Raw genomic sequence first — 21,950 nt, forward strand, 5'->3', positions numbered from 1 at the left:
TATGGACAGTGTGTTTTCGCTAGTTATTTCATTTTTATGAAAGGTGATGCAAGCATAGTAATTTCGTGCGACAGAACCTTTTGTTTCGTAAAATCCTTTGTTATTGATGTAATCGTTGTGATAGACTAGAAAACATTAAATAAATGGATGTTTTTTATTATTCTGGTAAAATGTCGCATTTAAAATAGGCAAAATACAAGTTAACTTGGTATGCCTTATTCGCCTGTAATTAAGTTGCTCCAAAAGAAGAATAACATTTCACCCATGACACATTACAATGCTATTATTTTCTGATACAAACATTTTATTCACTATAATGATATTACATTCAAACATAATAAGTACCCGTTCAATACATAACAAATCAGTAAAATTAATAAATAAAACACATACATTTAAACTACAAATTCTTACAAAAACAACAAATGCAAAACATGAATATCTATATTTTACTACAGTTTCCCTGCAAAAAACACATTTCATTTCAGTAATGTTTGCGTTGGAGTGTTTAAATGTCGACTTCAATAACATTATGTAGAAGTGTGTGCGAAAACGTGCTTATTTTCTTCGTGTAACCAATGAATATATTATGTTTTGTAGAATTTTGCAGAATCAGGCGCATGAAACACATTAACCTATTTTGCCTAGTAGACTCTCCCATCCTTCTAAATTGGATCAATTTATTTCCAAAATTAGGGATGTAAAGTATATTTGTGTCTATATTTAGAATATTTCTTACAGAAATTCCTTTAGGCAAACAGCGCAGACCCTGAAGAGACGCCGCATTTGCATTTGCCAAAGCCTTATTTCTAGAAGCTTGGTATATATGGGTTTATAAAGGAAAAGTAGAAATTAGAAAATTGTTAATATTTACACTACCATGAGTGTGCACAATTTTCATCCTTTGATATTTATATATTACACATTAAACATAATCCGAAAAGCCACAGACTTAGTATCGTATTCGTAACAAATACAATTTAAACAAAAAAACTTGACTAACATTTGCTAAATTATAAATCTATGTACATAAAATCTTCTAGGAACAATTATTTTGTACTTCATACAGCTAGTAGGTTTGAGTGTTTTGAGGGTATGCATTTGGCGTTGGAGATATCTAATTTGTATTGCATATATTATACGTATTGTTTTAAGGCCACGTTTCAAGACTTATGTAGACATTGCGGCCTCATATCTTTTCAATAATTCTTCACGGGCAGTTAATCGCTTAACCGTTGTCCTACATACATAGGCATATTGTCAATTTCTTATACCTATTACATATAGCAGCAGTATAGTCGTATTGTTCCTTAGTAAATGTCTATTTATATTTATTTGGCATCATTTGTATTATTCCTATCTATTGCTTCTTAGTATCAACATGTGTGTTACAAGTAGCACTTAAACGACATACATTCTGCAATAACATTCCATCGTATAAAATAAATACTTGAACAACTTACTAATCACCTCACTGTCTGACTCAGAACAGTTAGAGTAGAACTTCATACACAGCGTCTGCAATAAAATCAGTGCACGACTAAAGTAGAACTTCATACACAGCGTCTGCGATACAATCATTGCGAGACATAACAACACATTCCAAATGTATTCCATGGATGTAAAATCCATTTTGAAGCTAGAAATTCGTAGCAAGACAAACGTCGTTTTCTTTTCAGAATTAATGCATTATGTCATCTTCCTATATTTCCATTGCAACTAGAATCCAAATGACGTGTGTATTCCTGAACTATTTCCATTATTAACTATGTCAAACAATATGTCATTGCAATCCCCCGATATTCGAACAACCTGCACTTGAATCTCCCGTATTGTCCTTTACTCGTACTTGAAAACAGTCATCCATTTCATTTGCAACATCGCCATGTCTCAAATAACATTATCTAAACGCCCTTTCATATATAACAAATATACCGAAATTCCATTTATTTTCGCCTTCTTTTATTATCAATGGCAACGTTTTCTAAGGCATGCTCCTCGTTAAAGGCCACCTGGCTCTCCAGCAGGGCGGTCTGCTGTGACTCATACCGCAGACATCGGCCCCACCAGGACCGCTCAACGCACACCTCCTCCTCGGAGAACGTGAAACACTTGCTGCCCAGAATGTTGAAGTAGATCTTGCCGATCATGTTTGCCATCGAGGACATGGACTGACGTAGACATCCACGAAACCTGAAACGAGCAGTGTACAGCGGTTTTATTTTTAGATATGTGCACTTTGTTATTACTATTCGATACTACGGCAATCACTATTAATGATTACCATGTAATAGGATATTGTTTAGTGGTTAACTATAGCACATAGGTGCATTTTCAAATGAATAATGACTATTTGGATAATCATGAATAGTTTTAAGACCATGTATATATCTCTTCCAAACTCTGCAGGTGAGATGAGTCATGATGATGAACAATTCATTTTTTTTATGTATGAAATCTACCACAGGTTGGATAAAACATTGTTCATGTATACATAACGCATTCTGAGAACACGGGGCATAATGCATGTGCGTAAAGTGTCGTCCCAGATTTGCCTGTGCAGTCCGCAGAGGCTTATCCAGAACGACACTTTCCGCCTAAATTGGATTTTTGCTAAGAAGAGACTTCATTTAAACTAAAAATGTCATCGAAAAGTGTGGTCCCTGTTTAGCCTGTGTGGACTTCACAGGCTAATCTGGGACAACACTTTACGCACATGCATTATGCCCAGTTTCCTTAAAACAAGGCTCATATTATAAAAACGATGGCCCACATAAAGAAGAAATCATTGCAAACAGTTTCAACAGAAACTTATATTTGAAAGTTAATAGGATGCTGTAATGTCGTCGAGCCTTATACAACCACGAATATATGTAATTAAAGAAGGTGCCAATCGATAGATAAACTAGTCTAGGTTATAGGAAACAATCGCCCCAGACGATGTTTCATTATTAAATCATAATAACATTTTTCTTCAAAGCATTCACATTGAAAGGTGGCGTTAATAATTCCCACAATATGTCACAGATGGGAAACTAAGAAGAAAAGATGATTCTTAGCCCGCGATATTGCATGTCTATTACTTAAGTAATCCGTTGGGCCACACCATCTAGTAGTCATTAATTCCTTGTAATGTCGTTGCTTAGTAACAAATCACTTAACAACAGGCGGTAACTAGCAAAAAATCTATTTCGAACGGGAAGCACAAACAACAGTTATTTTGTGGGTATGCGAACCGAGTGATGTATTTCGTGATGAATCATGTAAACAAAATGTATTGTTAGTATATGTAAAACATGCATGTTTTTGTATATGTATATATTTGCGCTTGTAGTTTTGAATGTGTTTTTCTGTTGTTTTTTATGAATTTAAACAAATAGACGGCGAGTAATTTATGTTATGCTTTCCGGTGGTTTATAGAGAAATATCAGTGAATTAAAACTGATAATTTCACTGTTTCAAACAGTGAAAATTAATAGTAAAATTATCGATAATTTTCACTGTTTACTATGAAATGACGTCATTTTTTACGAAATGACGTCATTATCCCAGCGATATTACTTAGTTTTAAACACAGTATATAAACTGTGAAAAAAAGTCTAAAATACAAATAAAATTTGTTGGATTCGGTGGAATATCGATTTTAATTCACTCGTGATTATAGAAAATATACATTTGCACTCGTGGCTGTGACACTCGTGAAAATATTATTTTCTATGATCACTCGTGAATTAAAATCGATAATCCACCAAATCAAAGGAAAGATAAGGAAAAATCACAAATGTCATTTGATTTCACTTACAGCGCCTAAAAAATTGCTAGGTAAGGTACTTTTATTTTCATTATTTCAGTAATACTTTTTACGATTCCCTTCTCAAATCAAAGTATATCATTACATGCAGAAATCTTCCCGATCGCTATGTAATTTTATATTTTAGTTGTAAATAGAACATAACAATTCAGTTATTTTTTTTTTTGTATCAACCTTAAATACCATGACACAATTTTGCTTTGCCATACAAACACGGATCCGTTGAGTTTTTGGAAGCAAATAACGTCGTGACGCCTAACGCATTACCGAATATCATAAATGAGTTCAATTACAACGCTTTCTTTTGTTGTCAAATAGTGAATTAGATACATATGAAATTGGATTTTCTGCTTTGAATGTTATACTCATGTGATATATCTTCGTGAGCTATTGCTTCTTTCCGAACAAACTAAACCGTTTTGAGCTGTGAGCGTTAGCTCGCAACTAATTTAGAGAGGAAGTTTTGTAAGTCAGTCTGCTTTAGCTACGCTAGGAACGATAACTGCAAGTCAGTCTGCTATAAACAATAGGTTTAAGAGCTTGTGCGACGATATTGGCAAGTCTTAAGTTTATAACAGCTTGTGCGACGACATTGGCCAGTTTATCATTGAAATATGTACATATTACCTGCTTTCAGGGAAAACGGGGCTTAATGCTGCATAACAAATCTGTCTTGTTGCTCAATAATTTAAAGAAAATTGATAAAGTATTTGATACACATAACATAACATGTACATGATTATAGGCTTGTGATTCTTTAGTAAGGGAACCAAAATTCTAAAGATGGTTGCCAGTGCAGCAACCTATTGTGAACAGAGACCTATTGTTGCTATTTTGTCTACGTTATCTCTATAGCATAAATTTGATAAACAGTGCACACACATCTCGACCTGTGCTTTAAGACACACTATTTATACATTTGAATGCGTTGTGTTCATTTCAAACTTGCGATATAAAAAGCTATAACATAATTTTGAAAACTGAGTTGCGTCTAAGATAATGCAATAGCGAACAACTTCAGTGCCTTCAGCGCTTTGATTTTTATTTTAGCTATATTAAAATGAAAGTTAAATAAGAACTTGATTACTTTAAAGCTAATATACATACATGTATCATGTAATAGAATTGGTAAAAGAAAATGCGTGCATAGATAAATCTTTGTTATTTTAATCATACTATGTTGTAACAATTCTAACAACAATAAACTTATTATTCTTGATTATTGGCTATAATTCGTGGAGTGCTTACATGCGGGCATTCGGCCTCAACATAGCACATTTGTACCGCCATTAATTGCTATGATATAAACGAATGTTTACTGTCATCATGCTGTGAGGAAAGCCTTTAAATGTGACAAATTATAGAGCAAAATTGCAGAGAATGATATAGTTGTATAAATTGACTTAAGAAATCGCATGGCCTTACATTACACCACACGGATAAAGAAACCGCACATATAATTAAGAGGTAAGCATATTAGATAGGACCAGCTTGAGTAGTACAATATCATAAAAATGTTCTATTGTTCACATGCGAGCGGAGGGATTTAAGGCTTATCCCAATGCATTCGCATGGAATGTGTTCTGCAGCAAGATATCCTCCTTAGGCTAATCTTTCTTTAAGTTATACTTATGCTCAATGCAACCATAAATAAATATAACAAGCGCTTATATCGGTATTTTGACAATTACAGGTCATAGGTTGAGTACCATTGCTATTAATTCACAATATTAAGATAGTTCACAATATTAAGATAATTCACAATATTAAGATGAGTATTATGTTGCAAAACACATAGAGAATACTATGTTAGTGTGATTGTGTACTTAAATTTATCCCACGAGTGAAGAAAGGTTTACATGGTGAGGCTTGCCGAGCCTTGTAAGCCTTTCTGACACGAGTGGGATAAATTTAAGTACACAATCACACTAACATAGTATTCTATTTATCTTTTCTTTATAAGTCGTATTTGTTCTATAAAATCATTTAGCTGTAGGATAATACGGTTTTATTGACTGGGAATTGTTTTGGTCGTTTCAACGACAAATTTCTTATCATATAGATTTCAAAAAAATATTCAATTAAATCCATTGTTGACTTGTCGCATTGATAAACTTTTAATCGTTATGTGGACAGATGCTGTACTTAGAAATTATCAAACACCAACAATCAGTGAATATTTGTAACGCTTATTGACTGCGAAAAAGTATGAAAAAATGTGCATTGAACAATTCGTTGATTTAACAATGGGCGAGTTTAGTCAGGCATCTGATCATGTAGAATAAAATATATTACATTGCCTACTTAAGTATAGTTTTTAAAATGCAAATGAAACTGATGTAATGCCCAATTTGTGCACACAATGAGTGTACATCGCGATAGCTATAACAACATCATTTTCGCTTCCGTTGTCATCATAATCCGTATAATTATAATCAATTACAGCATCATTTTTGTTGCTATCGCCTTAATCCTATTTGCAGGTATATTTCTGCCACTAAAACAATACTCCTCATTAATAAAACAGCAAACAATCATCATCATATTGAACAAGTTTTTATCGTCGTGCTCGTATTCGTTTGTTTGCTCAAATTTACAGTCTACATCATGCATACATGCACATTCACAAAGAACGCTTCATATTATTATCATCGCATTGTAAACACTGTTTAACTTCCTTCGAATATTTGCATTCCTCAATTTCATAGATAACAATAGCACTAGTGATAGACAATGAAAACGTTTGTTACACAGGATTATTAAATATCATGGAAATATAAAGCCCAACCAAAAGTACCCTTGCATAGCCCTGTGTAGTAAAGAGAATGTTGGTACGGAACATAATGTGCGGGTGTTTGTTTTTTACGGTTGACAAATCAAAACACTCGGTCGCTGATTTCTTTACGAGATTTTAAACAGTTATTGAGATAATTTATTTATATCTGATATTTTTTGTTATCTGATTTATGAAATGGAGTGAAATAGGACGGAATTTGGGTGTTTTAATCGGTATTTAATTCTGCCCATTATTTTTTCAAAAACGCTCTTTGGTTGTTGCGAATGGGTTGTAAAGACAAGTGAACAAATACAACGGAATTGAAATGCAATGCTCATTATCCGCATTCAAATGTTGAGTCATTAAATTTTCAATAGACTCAATATACATTCACGATCGATCATCGGGTTCCTTTGATCAACAATCAACTTTTATCCTTTAATAAATAAATGATCCATGAAATACAAAATATGTATTTTTATCGTTTTCGTGCAGGCACGCGAGTGCATGAAATCGACGAAATGAAAATCAACGAGTGCATGAACAAGAAAAATGCACATATTTTACATTTTCTTACAGTGAGAACTTTAAACGAGACTTTGTGCTTTGACGAATTTAAACGCATTTAAACTCAATAAAACAGTTTTAAGTCATTCTGCATGTAAAAATCACAAATCAATATTCACCATACTGGAAAGGATTCCATCTTTATGTAAATACAATGCACGTCATTAACATACCACGTGTTAGTTTGCTGGTTCTATAAAAGCATTATCAGGGTCAAGTGTCGTATCTTATGACGGAATACTTCATCCATTTTTATGTTGAACGCAATATTGTTAATGTTGTCTCGCACTTTTGCCCCAAAATTTATACCGTGGTATAAGTCAATGTTCAAGCTAATGTTGAGATTCTTGCGATTTTGCATATTTTGTTTTTTCTTTTTCATGATTTTGCATATTTTACTTGCAACTTATACCAAACTTGCTCGCCTGGTATTTGGGAGCATTGTGTTGACAGCTTTATTGTATTCCAGAGTGAAACCTCGGTAATAGGAAACCATGTCAAAGTTAAAAGTAAATTAAAACGCTTAAGAGGTGTGGAATCCAATAAACGGCGATACCTTATAAATTAAATTAACACATAAAAAGAACATTTGCGCAGTTTAAGAGCACGCATTTCCGTTTATAACCCAAGTTCTTCCTGTGCAAATATATATGATGTTTCTTTATTGATACTCACTGCCCATACCTGTTAAACGCCGAAATGCATTCTATGCTAACCGTATCGCAGCCATTTGACAAGATCCGAGCATAACGATATCAAACACATAAACCGTATGGGTAGGTAACTACGTTACCATCAAAGTTTTTGCGACATTGAATGGTATCAATATCCCAATGTGCTTTATTCAAAAACGCAAGAATCGAACACGTCATCAACCCACACAGTATGATTCATTCACAAATACGATGCCAAACATAAAGCTAGTTAACGTTAAGAATCATAAACACAATGGTTCTTATTTAACGCGCAGTTATAAAACTTCATTCCTTCCATACATTAAAGGGTTTTATGTACCGTTTTACATAGAACTTTGCATAACACGCGCAATCCAGATATCCATCTCCGTAAGTAATGTTTGATTTAGTACAAAGCTAAAGGCTATAATAAGACTTAATCAATGCTTGCCAATAAATGGCTTTCGTTGCCACAGCAACTCATTTCCAAACTTTTAAATTGCTGGATGCAAACGATACAAAATACTTTGGTAGATGGAACCTCTAAAGAGTATGCCTAAATTCAGGTACATTAGAAATTACAAACTTATGGGAAAGGCGAGTTGCAAATGAATACTGGTTCTTGTTGGATCTGTATTGTATTTGTATAGATATTAACTTGTGCTATATTATTTTTTACATGGGAACAAACAGAATGTGTTATCTATAACACAAAAAGTAAGTTATTAGTTCGCCAAATCCCGGCGCTTAAGAACGAATCATAAATAAGCACTTAAACGGAATGACACGGTTTCTTCAATGGTATTATTTTCATTGGCCTTGATACGTGGACAAGTTTATACTAACAATATTTCTCATTCAAAACGATTCAAATTGTTTGTTCTTTAAAAGGCTTTCTAAGCTCGATTAATGGAATTATTGCATCAAAACAAATATTAATATTTGTGAAAGTGTGACTAATCATGAGATTTTGTTTAACACTTCCATTCGTATTAGGTCAAGTTTATTGGTTAAACAGTAATTAAAAACTTAATCAATTTAGTTTATTGTGTGCCTTAAGACAGATCACTGTCAAACATTTTTGTATGAAATACGAAATACATTAAAAGCCCACTGATGGCCGAAAATTAGCTCTAATATGTTTGCTATACATGGTATTTCATGCTCAAAATATATTGACAGAAAACAATATTAACTAAAGTACTTGGTTACTAGTATGTTTATGAAATAGGGTCAGTTAAATTTAGAAATATACTTTTGAAATGAAAGCATCATTTTAACCGAATCCCTTTTTATGTATTACCTCATGTTAACATTTGGATATTGCTAACATTCCTCATGAAAAAGTCATTAAATTCTAATGAAAATTATACACCATCGTGCGTAAACTAAAGCCTAAATCAGCAAAACGCAAAGAAGATATTACGTCCGTATGATATTGTCAATCCGAATGTTTGATATAGGGAAAACTAGAAGACCTCTCACATTCCGAGCGCATCAAATAATATTATTGCATACTGCCACGTTTTTATCGACACGTTTGTGGGATCAAAGTATTACAAGTGGTTTATTCCTAAATCAAACAGCCCTGTGAAATGAAGTGTGCTCTAAGTACCACCGAATGCGAAATTTGTAAAGTTATAGTTTTGAGTGGTTGTAATAATCTCGCAAATGCAAGTAATCAAATGTCTAGAGAGCTATTGATGTAAACTGAATGTAAACATAATGATGCAAGGGATTCTCGAAACTAACATAAGAGCGTAATTTATATGAGTCGTATTCTGAGAAAACTGGGCATAATGCATGTGCGTAAAGTGTCGTCCCATATTAGCCTGTGCAGTCCGCACAGGCTAATCAGAGATGACACTTTCCGCTTTTATAGTATTTTTCGTTTAAAGGAAGTCTCTCCAACACGAAAATCAAGTTAAGGCGGAAAGTGTCGTCCCTGATTAGCCTGTGCGGACTGCACAGGCTAATTTAGGACGACACTTTACGCATATGCATTTTGCCCAGTGTTCTCAAAACTCGACTCATATATAACAAAACTGTTTAAAAGTGTATTTAATTGGTATATCAATAAAAGCCTTCTTTAACAAACAGCACTTACAATAATCTTAAATCAATCTTTAGCCGTCAACCCATGTATGGGTGTTATCAAAGCGTAAAATCACATAAAAATATCAACGAATTTTTAGGATTCTCTATAAGAAAATCGAAGGATCATCATCATCATCATCATCATCATCATCATCATCATCATCATCATCATCATCATCATCAACATCATCATCATCATCATCATCATCATCATCACCACCAACACCAACACCACCACCATCATCATCATCATCATTATCATCATCATCATCATTTGTCATCATCAGTGATCTTTACCTTGAAATTAAGACATATGTTTCATTATTGAATCGTGATAATGTATTGATGTTTTTCTGTTTTCTGATTATCAATGAAATTGAGCCCATTGAGAAGATCCGAAAGCCCTTATACATTCAAAACACGACGTCTCCATGTTCAGACTAAACTTGAAAGAGTGCATCCCTACGATGCCGCGAAAGTTGCAAAAATATCATTTTAATCATTCCTTGTTGTTGGTTCCGAATAAAAGATTGCACGAGAATTGCAGCGAATACGTTTTAAAACACATTTAGATTTCAAAGCAATAATACATGGAAGCACCGCGCGTGATCATGCGTTAACAACTAGTGTATTATCCGGTCGCCATAGCCTGTTACACGATGTTCTCCGGTATTTGGTGTCAGACAAAGGTCAAGATCCTAATTTTATTTTGATGTTCACTAGGTAATTAGAAATGCATATCAACACATGCAACGTCTTTAAAAATGAATCAATGCTGCGGTTTTTGCTATTGTGAGATATTAAAGAATCAAATGAAACACAAGTTTGTGAATGGACAGCCACTCGGAAACCACATGTTAATGATGATTCCATTTAGAACGGCACGCGAATTTATGAGAGCAATCCGCATTTAAAGATGCCGCTAAAGAAGTGCTTTTGTTCACAGGACAGGTCCGGCTATTAAACCTCATCATGCGGCGAAACAAAAAGGGGAAAAGCGGTGAAAATGCGGACAAAATATAAGTGGCCCGTACTTCTTTGAACTGGCAAAGCAAAACAGACACTCGCCTTATTAAATCTATCCGAATTCATAAAACTTACATGAAACTGGTCTTTAATAATCGAGTTAATGTAGACAGTCTGGTGTCTGTGAGGTTGTTGAACGCTGGCGTATTTTGCTTGTTTATTCGATATTCGTTGTTTCGACGAAATAACGCAATATAATTCTATAACATGTTGTATGTTAATAACAGATAAGACTGGTGTTCTATAAACGCAGCGCGCGAAGCTTAAAATTCATACTTGAATAAGAACGTTGCAATCTATATAACAATTGATAAAGTATATTTTATTGAAACTTTTGCGCTACACCGTGATTTCAAAACACATAAACTGACAGTACGATCGGACGTCTCATTAACAAATGCCGTCTGATGCTGTTGTTGCTGTCTCGCCTGCGCTTTTCTTCGGGCGTGCTGCAGACGACAGCTGTCACCAGAAATGTAGCTCAACAGAAATACAATCTGACCCAGCTATTCTAAGCGACAACAGGCTAGCGAACGGAATGTGCAATAAAAAAAATCCTTCTTTCAAATTCTATTTATCGATGTAAACAATTCTCATTCTGGATTTTTGTCATTTATTATTTCCATTATTTGTATTTGATTTTCGTTTACGTTGATAGATGATTAAACGTGCTTGCTTAAGTCTGCAAATGTACATTAAACATAACACAATTTTAAGATTGACGTTGATTTATAAAACATACATGAGACCAGAAAAAACTGCGGAAGAGTTTTTGCGACATAATATGTAGTTGCTTCACGAATTAGTTATGTTAAACATATGTGTCGCGTTCTGAGAAAACTTGGCGTAATGCATGTGCGTAAAGTGTCGTCCCAGATAAGCCTGTACAGTTCGCACAGGCTAATAAGGGACGACATTTTCCGCCTAAACTTTATTTAAGGTAAGGAGGGACTTTCTTGACACCGAAAATACCAGAAAAGCGGAAAGTGTCGTCCCTGATTAGCCTGTGTGGACTGCACAGGCTAATCTGGGACGACACCTTACGCACATGCAATATGCCCGGTTTTCTCAGAACGCGACTCATATGTATTTGCTTCACGAATTAGTAACGTTAAACATATGCATATTGAACATTCGTCAACTTGTAATTGCAATATTGCGCCTTTATTTTCCCATTCTAATAACAAACGCCCTCAATGTGTCATTCCAACCGTAGGTTCAGAACAGGTCAACACGAGAGTCAACGTCTGTTTGTTGTGATTAAAGAAATGTGTCAACGAGTACAATTTAATAGTCTACGATTCTTTTATAACTATTTTCTCGCTTTTTTATTTAAGTCGACAGGATATAGAGCATATTATTTGTTTTCTTTTAAACTGTTAAAATATCGGCCGACATTCACTGACATAAAAGTGTAGTTTCTGCAACACGTTACATTATGAGGGTAACTTTCCTGAGCATTTATCATGACTTGCTTACATAGCGATATAAGAGTTAAATCATCCGTTGGAAGCTTAATGCAGTAAAATAGTGTTGGTTTTCAATACGAAATATTTAAGGGTTTATAATAGCATTTAATTTTAAAATACCTCTCTTACCACTTATTTCTGAACCAAATGTAAAACACCTTAACAAGACATTATTCAGGACTTCGTACAATGATCAATACGATAAATGTAAGCGGTTTTTAATTGATTGTATTTAGCTCGGAGGTTTAGAAGAAAGCAAAACACATTAATCAGCCTTAAACAAGTATATTCAATCAATGTATGTTCTATTCTTTTAACGTGATTAAAATTTAATTTATTGATCGATAGGTGTATGTGTTTTATGAAAAAGATTGAGAACATTAAAATCCATTTAAAAACAAATTCACAAATATCACAAAAACAAATAAGAAACTTTTTTACTATAACTACGTGTTCAGTCTTCATTACGGTGTCTCTTAGTCCCATAGTTCCCATTGGACACGTTTAGCACATGGGTACAAGTACATCTAAAACCTTAAGCTCCATATACAGCGCGTAGAGTTGCATTACCTTAACAATTTTTTACCTCAATAAATGCAATAGCATGAACGTTTTATGACATAAACAGGTAATACAAAATTATAGAGTCGGAATCATCGCATTCTGTAAATTGCCAGGTTTTAGCGAGTATGTTAATGGAACAATAATTGTATGGCTCTGTTTTTATAAATTTCAATGTACCTGATATAGTGTTCTATATCTATAGGCTCCTGTCTGTGAAAGAAGTATTTTCAAAGATACCATTCAACTAAATAATATACTAGAAATTATGTTATCCTGCGTGGGGGTTAATTCCGTATGCTTTTTGCAGATGTTATTTTTATGTTAACAAGCATGTTACCATGGCTTATGTTTTCATGCGATGGGATCCAGGTCCGCGTATCGCACTTGTTTTTTGAGCGAAAAAATAGCGTATGTCTTTTAAATTGTGGTTCCGTAAAGAAATTTTCACCGCTAATCGCAATCAAAATTGAAATATGCGATCCGCATTGACACGATCTGCACATGTATGTATAGGTCACGGTTCATAAATTTGTTGCGTAAGGTAACTTTTCGCTGATCGCACTCAGATTGCATTCCTAGAAAGTAATCATCATACGTACTATAAGCATGAATTATTTCACTCAAACACTTAACGCTGATCGCACTAATATTTCCACACACAAAACACTTACCGCTGATCGCATTCGCAATGCAGCAAGCTATGAAAGCGGTAGTTGAAGAGGTTGTGACGTGAAGTGAACGGCGGGATGACCAAGGGACAGCAGTCGTGGTCGCGGCAGCACATGTCCAGCTCATGATCGTCCCCCAGATCATCAAAGCACTGCGCCAGGTCGCCCTTGCCGCACCATTTCGTGCCAGGAAAGATCAGAACGCTGCTGAAATCGAACGCGCCGCGTTTCGAACGCTGATTCTTCTTAACCGGCACGGCTGAAGACCGTTTCGAGATGTTGTGGTCTTGGTGTTTTGATTGTGTTATTTTCTTCGGCGCGGGAAGAATGGAATTGTAGCTCTTCATTTTTTCAGGATCGAGTGTCTCGATAATATCTGCATAAATGTCGGTGATGTTTCCGGATTTCGCTTCCTGTTCCGCTGTCGCGCTGGCATGGTCCAAAAAAATGCGACATTCTTTCCGTAAGGTTTTCATATTTACGTAATCTTTGAGCTCTCTCAGTTCTGTTGCTTCTTTGAACGTCAAATGCGCAAGCGACACATTGTGGGTTGTATAGTTTGTGAGTGACGTAGATACAAACACGTCCCCGAAGTCTTCCCTATATATTTCTCTATCACCTATAATAAAAGATGATATAAAATCCAACATCTGATTTGAGTCTGACGAAAGATCGCACTCTTTCAACCTGCCTCCCTGAAACACCGCCTGAAGTATCTTCCGGCCGTCGGTCACCTGACGTAACGTCATGTCATAGTCCGGCGAGTAGCCGCTATGGAGAAACGTCTCCAAATACAGCGTATTATTGCAGGCGATTCGCGTTTCGCGCTCGCCATGTGCGTTTATTCGAACGCCGACGAAGTTAGTCGGATGCATCAGGCGAGTTCGGATACGAATCCAGTGTTTGCCGTCGGGATGAAGACCTCGACATCCTCCGTGCTCCGCTCCCAGCAAAAGGGAAAATATTAAAACCGCTATTTTCACTGGGTCCATTTTTATATATCCAGAGTGATTTTTCACATTTTAATTATATATTAAAACACGAAGTCGGCGAACGGAATATACATTTAAATCTCTATGCTATCTTTACGAAAAAAAAAACATATATCAAATTAAGATTCATAACATTTATTCCGGTCAGCTCCACAGAAAATACACAAAATATCAACCAGTTGAATAATGTTTCGCTGAGTAATTGAACGTGTCAGCACGAACAACCGTCGACAAGTGACTGAAGTACAGATTAAGATGCAGTTGTAGCCTTGTGGAGTGTAGTGTAACCGACACGCTGTATTGCTCCTACTCTACAATGAGGTTCAAAATATCCGATCTACCGGTATTTGGTTTAAAGTGACTGTCTGCAATAGGCTGTGAACGATTGTAATTTAGCCTGAAATTAACGGTCGATTAACGTATTTCGTGCATCGGCTATTTTAACATTTACCATTTGAAATGAATATAAATTACGCATTTTTTTGTATACGTGTTTTATCCTTAATAGCCACAGAATTACAACAGTTATAAACCATTTAAAACATCTAACTATTTTTAAAATGGAGGACACGTGTTGTAAACTGACACACTTTTTTTTTATTCGAAATTTACAATAAAATGTAACTATTACGTATGTTACAAATGTTTAATGAAATAAATGGTAGAAGGTTGGTGGTCGGACACGATTCAACATCGACATACACCATGAGAGTATACAGGTTCTCATAATAAATGTTAATTTTTAATCAGTAGTTAACCGCATATTTATATGACCAGGAAAACATAAATTTCTATTATTCTTTTTTTTCTTCCTTTCACGTAATTGTGTCCGTATATTTAAATTATAAACATATTTATATTTCAGAAACGATTCTAGGTGTATCCTGTCGTTCGAACAAAACATTTGAGTTAAACATTTGATTGAACATTTCATGTACTTCTCACGCAAGTCTTTGAGTATTGTTTAAGGTGGGACTCGAACATTTGAATCGAATTCGCAAATTTATTATCATGAAGGGGGGGGGGGGGGTAAACGGTTTCTTCTAACTCAGCTAGTAAAACCGTCCCAAACCGTGCTTAATACATTTACCTGCAAATTAAAATTAAACGTGCAATACAAAGTATTACTAGTATCATAATCATATACTTAAAAATCAAATATTTTCTTGTTTTCAATAACTCCTGGTAAGATGTTCATAATATTTCTCAGAGATAATGAGTCCCATGAGTCTTGGGGTTCGAAAAGTCTGTTTTAGAACTCAATTAGGACTTATTAATGTACGCTGAGATACTTATAATTATACTTGTTCCTATTGGAACTTAATTTTAAATTTGGAACTCATTGTAAGTTTTCTTTTCATTAAAATCATTAAGTTTGCGACAATTGTTTTAGCTAATTTTACATAACAGTTTGAATGTACATGGTGGGATTAATATTTTCGGTACAATTTACAGATAAAATTTGAGCAAGATATACATCTACATCAGGACTTGGCTTGTGTCATGCTTAAACTGACTCAGACGTGACCAACCGCTAGTGGTGAATTCAACAAAACGAATTTAAAGAATGTGAAAATATCGTGAACAAAGTATAAAACGAATTTATAGAATGTGAAAATATCGTGAACAAAGTATATGCTATTATCTGCTGAACAGCAACAACGCTGGTTTACAAATGCTGCATAAATATGTAATTCGTGAAAATGTATCAGTATATAAAAACGTTCGACATCGTTTATCGTAAGACCTGATCCGTTTATAATGTACATGTATGCCGTTTCTTTGGTGTAGTATCCCATTACCACCCATAAGGTCAATTACGCAAAATCGTTTTTGACGATGCTGCTTCAGCGATACAGCTCGTCAAAGTTATCATACCATGAAATAATTCTTCACAATGGCGAGCTAAGTAAAAGAACGAGCCAGCCCGATTGAGTTAGCTAAATTTTCTCAATCGGCATACCTCGCTGATTATCAATGATAAAGGTAAGCAGCTTGGTTCTCGTCCTCTTTGAGATTTATCGAGAGGTTCGGGACAGGAACCAGACACGAAACTGCCAGGTGGCACTTCAAACGCTGTGACGCTGGGAAAACCCCAAATAGTTAGTTTTAGATTTGACCGAGAATATAACCCGCCTCCCAGTTTCGCTGAATGGGTCAAGTTCCCCACGGGCGCTACTTCCCCGTATCCCCAAATTGTTTTTCGTACCCAAAATTGTTCGTACCAATTTTTTTCGTACACACATTTTTTATCGTACACAATTTTTTTTCGTACCAACATTTTTTTTTCGTACAAAATGTTTGTTTCGTACCAACATTTTTTGAAGAGAAAAGAATAACACTGCCCTATACTTAATTGTAACCATGTGTTTAATGCAAAATAGCTATCTGGTCAAAAGAGTCCAAATGAGAAAGTTTGTTGTCTCTATTATATAAAAACATGCAGTTGTGACATGCCGTTCCAATTCCAGATTACAAAATGTCGCGTCTAAAACATAAACTAGTATTTCTTCATTAATTAAACCAAGTGCTGCATTTTATAAATATCCTAAGCTATACACTGATATTCAGAGATCTCTATAAGAGTATAACAGGTTTATGACACGCGATAACAGCATGACAATTAAGCAACAAAGTTCACGATGCTGTGTAGGCGGTGTAGGCGAGAGTTTTAATCATACTGATCGCATATCGGGACATTTTCTTTTTGCTTATGATATTGCACTTTGTTTCTTATTGTTAAGACATATAAATTATTGTTTCTAGACGAATTGATCCGTAAAAAGGGAGTAATATTGTTAAATGCGTGTCTATAATACGTATATTTCGCACACCAAGTCAACACATGTCACGCGGATAATAGATATGTTTTCTTATTAAGTTTACTAGTTTATTTGTAATATTTATTTGTTTTGTTATTAATTTTGTTTGTCAATCTAAAATATGTTGGCCCCCAATTGTAAAGGTGTATGTAGTTTGTTTAAAATGTAAGTACTGATGTGGCTTAAATCCGATTGTTGTTCTTTTTATTCCATGCAAGTGGGCGAAAAAGTGTCGCAAAACGTACATTTAAAATAAAATTATTTTACACTGTTTCTTTTTAATGCATATCTAATATCTACAGACTGGATTAATCTTGTCTTAAAAAGAATAGTAGTACATTATTAAAGGTTACGCAACTATACATGTGTAAAATGGCACCGGTATTGACAAACTGAAGGACTTCATTTTAAATGTACTTTGTGTATAATATGAGACCATGTAAATCATATACTGAGAGCAAAGGGTTATTTCACGTGGTGTGGTATCGCTAAGACAGTCCGTGTTGTTAACAGTTTCACAGTAAAGATAATTTTGTCACAATAGACGACACACAAAATGAAAATGTGAACATTTAAAGAAGTATATCAAGTAATTGATTGAGTAAACACAGTCATATTTCTAATAAGTTTAATACACGTACTTGTGGGGTGTTTTTTAATTTGGTAGTCATAATTTAATTATTGAATTTTGAGATTTGTTTGTCGGATGAATATGTAAACACTATTGTCATATCAAATCACCAAAACAACAAAGACCTGTAAATGCTTTTGATGAATAGGGTCCATAATATTTTTCTACTAAACGTTGAACTACTTTAATAGCCATCTTATCTCAAACCTTAAATGAAACATTTTCCAATGTGTCAAACTGAACGGGCGAACCCAATTACCGATCATGATGTGTATGGATCTTCGTTGAATGTGTAATCATGCTTATTGAAATGAAATGGCAAACCAGTTATTATATCAGCCTAACTAAACACAGAATTGATATAGGATGCCCAAACACGCCATAATCTTTAGTTATTCTATCTAATGTCCAGACTGACTCTGATGTAGAGATGCTTTGATCCCGAAGTCTGCGTCCTTTCACTGTAACACTTGCCTGATTGAATGTTCTTTTTAGTCTGTCAATAATTGTCAAGTAGTCTTTCTTTAAGATTGAAACTTGAAATAAATCACACTAAACGAAACAGTTTCAATAGACCAGCGCGATAAAGAAATTCGTGAAAAATATCTAATGACGTAAAAAGGTAGTCTAGATCAAGATCATATTTTTCACACAAGTTTGCAATAAATATATACATACATAATTACATAGTGCTTATAGGGCAGTTAATGATTTCGTGTAGCTCTTCATACGTCATTATATGAGAGCCCGACAAAACCATAAAGATAGTTTTAAATATGTGTTCGATCTGAGGGTACATACAATATCCGGACTCCGAATTGTATTTCAAATAATTAATAGTAAACTCAAAACGTTTCGTTTAACACGAACCCCAACGTTAACAAGGCGAGAGCAAAATTTAATGCGCATATTCATGTGTGGTAGATTTAATAGACCCGTTTAATTTCGTAAAAGCTCACACAGAAAGCGTAATTAACTTAAAGAGCTACGCAGTATCAAACACAAGCAGTTTAAATATCAAGTGACCGAAAGCGCAATATAATGTCAAGCAAATTGATCGAGTATGCTACATTTACCTGACAACATAATATTTAATACAAACATGTTTCAGATGGCATATACACGCCAAGTTCTGCGAATACTGTATTAAGCTAATATTGGCAAATCTGATCAATTAAATGTTTCTCACATTAAGTGCGTATACTAACACTAACTTGGTAGTGTTCCATATATGTAGCTTCGGATTAGAAACATGTCAACAGAAATATGTTTGCATAACAAAAAGTAATAAAGCTACCAACTTGACAAAAAGAAAAATATTTGTATTAATAATCATATTGACTTATCGTCCTATTAATAAATAACTCCACTCTTGACTCTTGGAAGTAATTAATCCCAGTATAATTAAACCTTGCAATTACAAAACATCCTCCAAAACAATCGTCACATGGTAGTATTGTTGAGTGCCTGTAGATCTCATAGCAATGGACACATTGATATCATGACACCATCTTTTTGTACTTAATAACGTTAACCGCGATGACTAAATCCCACACGCTTCAATTGCTGCACGCCTTTAATCATTTAACCCCTATTATAAACAATTAATAAACTCGATTCAATTCTTTCCGATAACACACATCAAAGGCAATACAGCAACGAATACGGGTAATTATGTCATCAAAGTAACAGGAAAAAAATTGAGTTGTTCAATTTAAAAGAAAATAAAATAATTTGAACTCGAAATTCGTCTTACAGTCTAAACGCATGATTAACAGAAAGTAATAACACCCACTTGTAATTGATTTGTATGTGTTCTCTTCCGTTGTTTTTAGTCTCTGTCATGTGAAAAGCTATTTAATACACCCATATGTCATTGATGTATTTTAAGTGATAAATATATTTGTTCGTTTCTACTGACATATCAAAGTTAATATGACAACGTACAGGCTCTTAAAAGTGTTTGTTTGTAAGAAAAATACTAATTTGTCATATATAAATAGAACCAGAACAGAACATGCGTGTCATTTTTTGGTAAAATATTTCACGAGTTCCTTTTAAAGAATATTATTAAAAAATTTAAGTCCGATTTGCACTAACAGAGAGGTATAGACGATACTTAACCTTAAACGTATTGTAAACATTGTAAAGATGATACACAGATGAAACGATTAAACAAAACACTCGTGAATGATGTATTTTAATATAAAAATACCATCTCGGTTTCATGCCGTTTATATATATCCGGAAATCAGCAATTTGCAACACAATATAACAAAATATAGCAAGTCAAGGTCTTCACTTAATGTATTGGATTTAACTAAACTTGAAATCATGACACCTTAATATTATTGATTTCAAACACGAAATAAAACGTCAGGAAGAAACAATCCATGAGAAGTTAAGAGGGGAATATAAATTAATCATTAACTGAATTAAATTACTTCCATATTTGGAAAAAAAGTAATATTCAAAAAAAAAATAAGCATATTACATGTTCATGGATTGTAGACATTTATAGATATTAACATACATTGCTCTTATTGATTGCTGGTAGAAAAACTCATATGGGACAGGGAGTATTATAACTTTAGCATTAATTGAAAGCAACAAAACTTAAAATTGTAAGGAAATTTTAAAATTAAAAGAAATCGCCAATTACAGGACGGTAATATGTACCTATGTTTTCTGTATAGTTTCTCATTAATATTTATTAAATAGGTTAATCAGTCCAGATCAAATAGATATTGAATCGTACAAATGTATTGTCTACGTTATACAATTGCTATATAACACGCGCGTCTTGCAATAAGAGCCGTCTCGACATCTCATTTAGCTGTGGGTCCTGTTCACATTAAACGTATTCATTTATGTGTTTGATAATAATTAATATCTATTTATTGCAAAGTCTAGAATCCTCCAATTTACTTGAGCGGTCCAATTAGTTTAATGAATAAGGCAACACATTAAAATTCGACGACAGCTGTATTCATCTTAACGTTTCGTTTTAAACGTAATTATTCGTTGAGAATGTCTCCTGCATTGCAGGAAAGATGCACACGTTGTAATCTGAGGGACAAGGCATATGCTTAAACAGGGATGGATATTGGCTACATTCAGTATGGCACTTATCTGTAGTTACACAGAAAAATAATACTTTATTTGAGACTGACAAAATTTAATGTAAATACAAAAAGCCGATCTCACTTAGTACAGATATAAAATAATCCTTTGTGTCGTAGACATTCAAACAAAAAAATACAACGATGCTAATCAAGTTGCGGGTTTCAATATTCAATATAGTATATGCATATACTAGTTAAAATTTATAAGTCCATATAAATCTGTTAATTATGTCAATGTTCAATACGATTATTTTTTATTTTGAAACAAACTCGCCTTTCTTATATTCATCATGCACATTGCTAATATGAGATGACCACTTGCAAATGGCCACTGGGGATGCGTGGGCCAGCGTTTTTTCTGATTAACCCCTCATAAATCATACGAAAAAATTGACCTTAGCAACATTCACACCCGATAACATTTTTAGAAACACGTTGCGTAAAATTGTAACATAAGCCTCTTAAACCTCATATATGTATCACTGTAGTTAATTATAATATTCATGATTTTACAAATTATCAAATGATTTGAATTACCAATTATTAGCAAACAAGACGTTCAACTGAAATTGAATATGGAATAAGAACATTATACATACAGTTTCTGCATTGTATAATTATTATATTTAACCGTGTATATTGCGACTGTGTACAGTTCTATAAATGTTTCGTATTCTCATATTTTTGGGCTAGTGGCCGAGGAAATCAACTACTTGATCAATCACACA

General features: G+C 34.1%; 2 protein-coding genes across 2 annotated transcripts in view; both read right to left on the reverse strand.

The window, feature by feature from the left end:
• Positions 1-289: 289 nt before the first annotated feature.
• Positions 290-14,867, reverse strand: LOC127847723 (uncharacterized). The gene is made up of 2 exons (XM_052379821.1): positions 13,656-14,867; positions 290-2,193 (listed from the first exon to the last, which is right to left on the reverse strand). The coding sequence occupies exons 1-2, from the start codon at positions 14,642-14,644 to the stop codon at positions 1,947-1,949; spliced, it is 1,236 nt and encodes a 411-aa protein (XP_052235781.1). The 5' UTR covers positions 14,645-14,867; the 3' UTR covers positions 290-1,946.
• The window catches only part of LOC127847725 (uncharacterized), a 129,748-nt gene continuing 109,786 nt past the window's right edge, over positions 1,989-21,950 (reverse strand). Inside the window, exon 3 of the transcript XR_008034136.1 lies at positions 1,989-2,087. The gene's annotated coding sequence lies outside the window, so the exon portion shown is untranslated. The remainder of the gene's footprint in view (positions 2,088-21,950) is intronic.

Source organism: Dreissena polymorpha, chromosome 10 (genome assembly GCF_020536995.1).
Source record: "Dreissena polymorpha isolate Duluth1 chromosome 10, UMN_Dpol_1.0, whole genome shotgun sequence".
Taxonomy (NCBI): domain Eukaryota; kingdom Metazoa; phylum Mollusca; class Bivalvia; order Myida; family Dreissenidae; genus Dreissena; species Dreissena polymorpha.

Bases quoted from the DNA above. Each gene is read 5' to 3' on its own strand.
- LOC127847723 (XM_052379821.1), bottom strand. From the start codon at position 14,644: ATGGACCCAGTGAAAATAGCGGTTTTAATATTTTCCCTTTTGCTGGGA. The intron at 2,194-13,655 runs GTAAGTGTTTTG...TGCTCGTTTCAG, and splicing joins CATTGCGAATGCGATCAGCG to GTTTCGTGGATGTCTACGTC.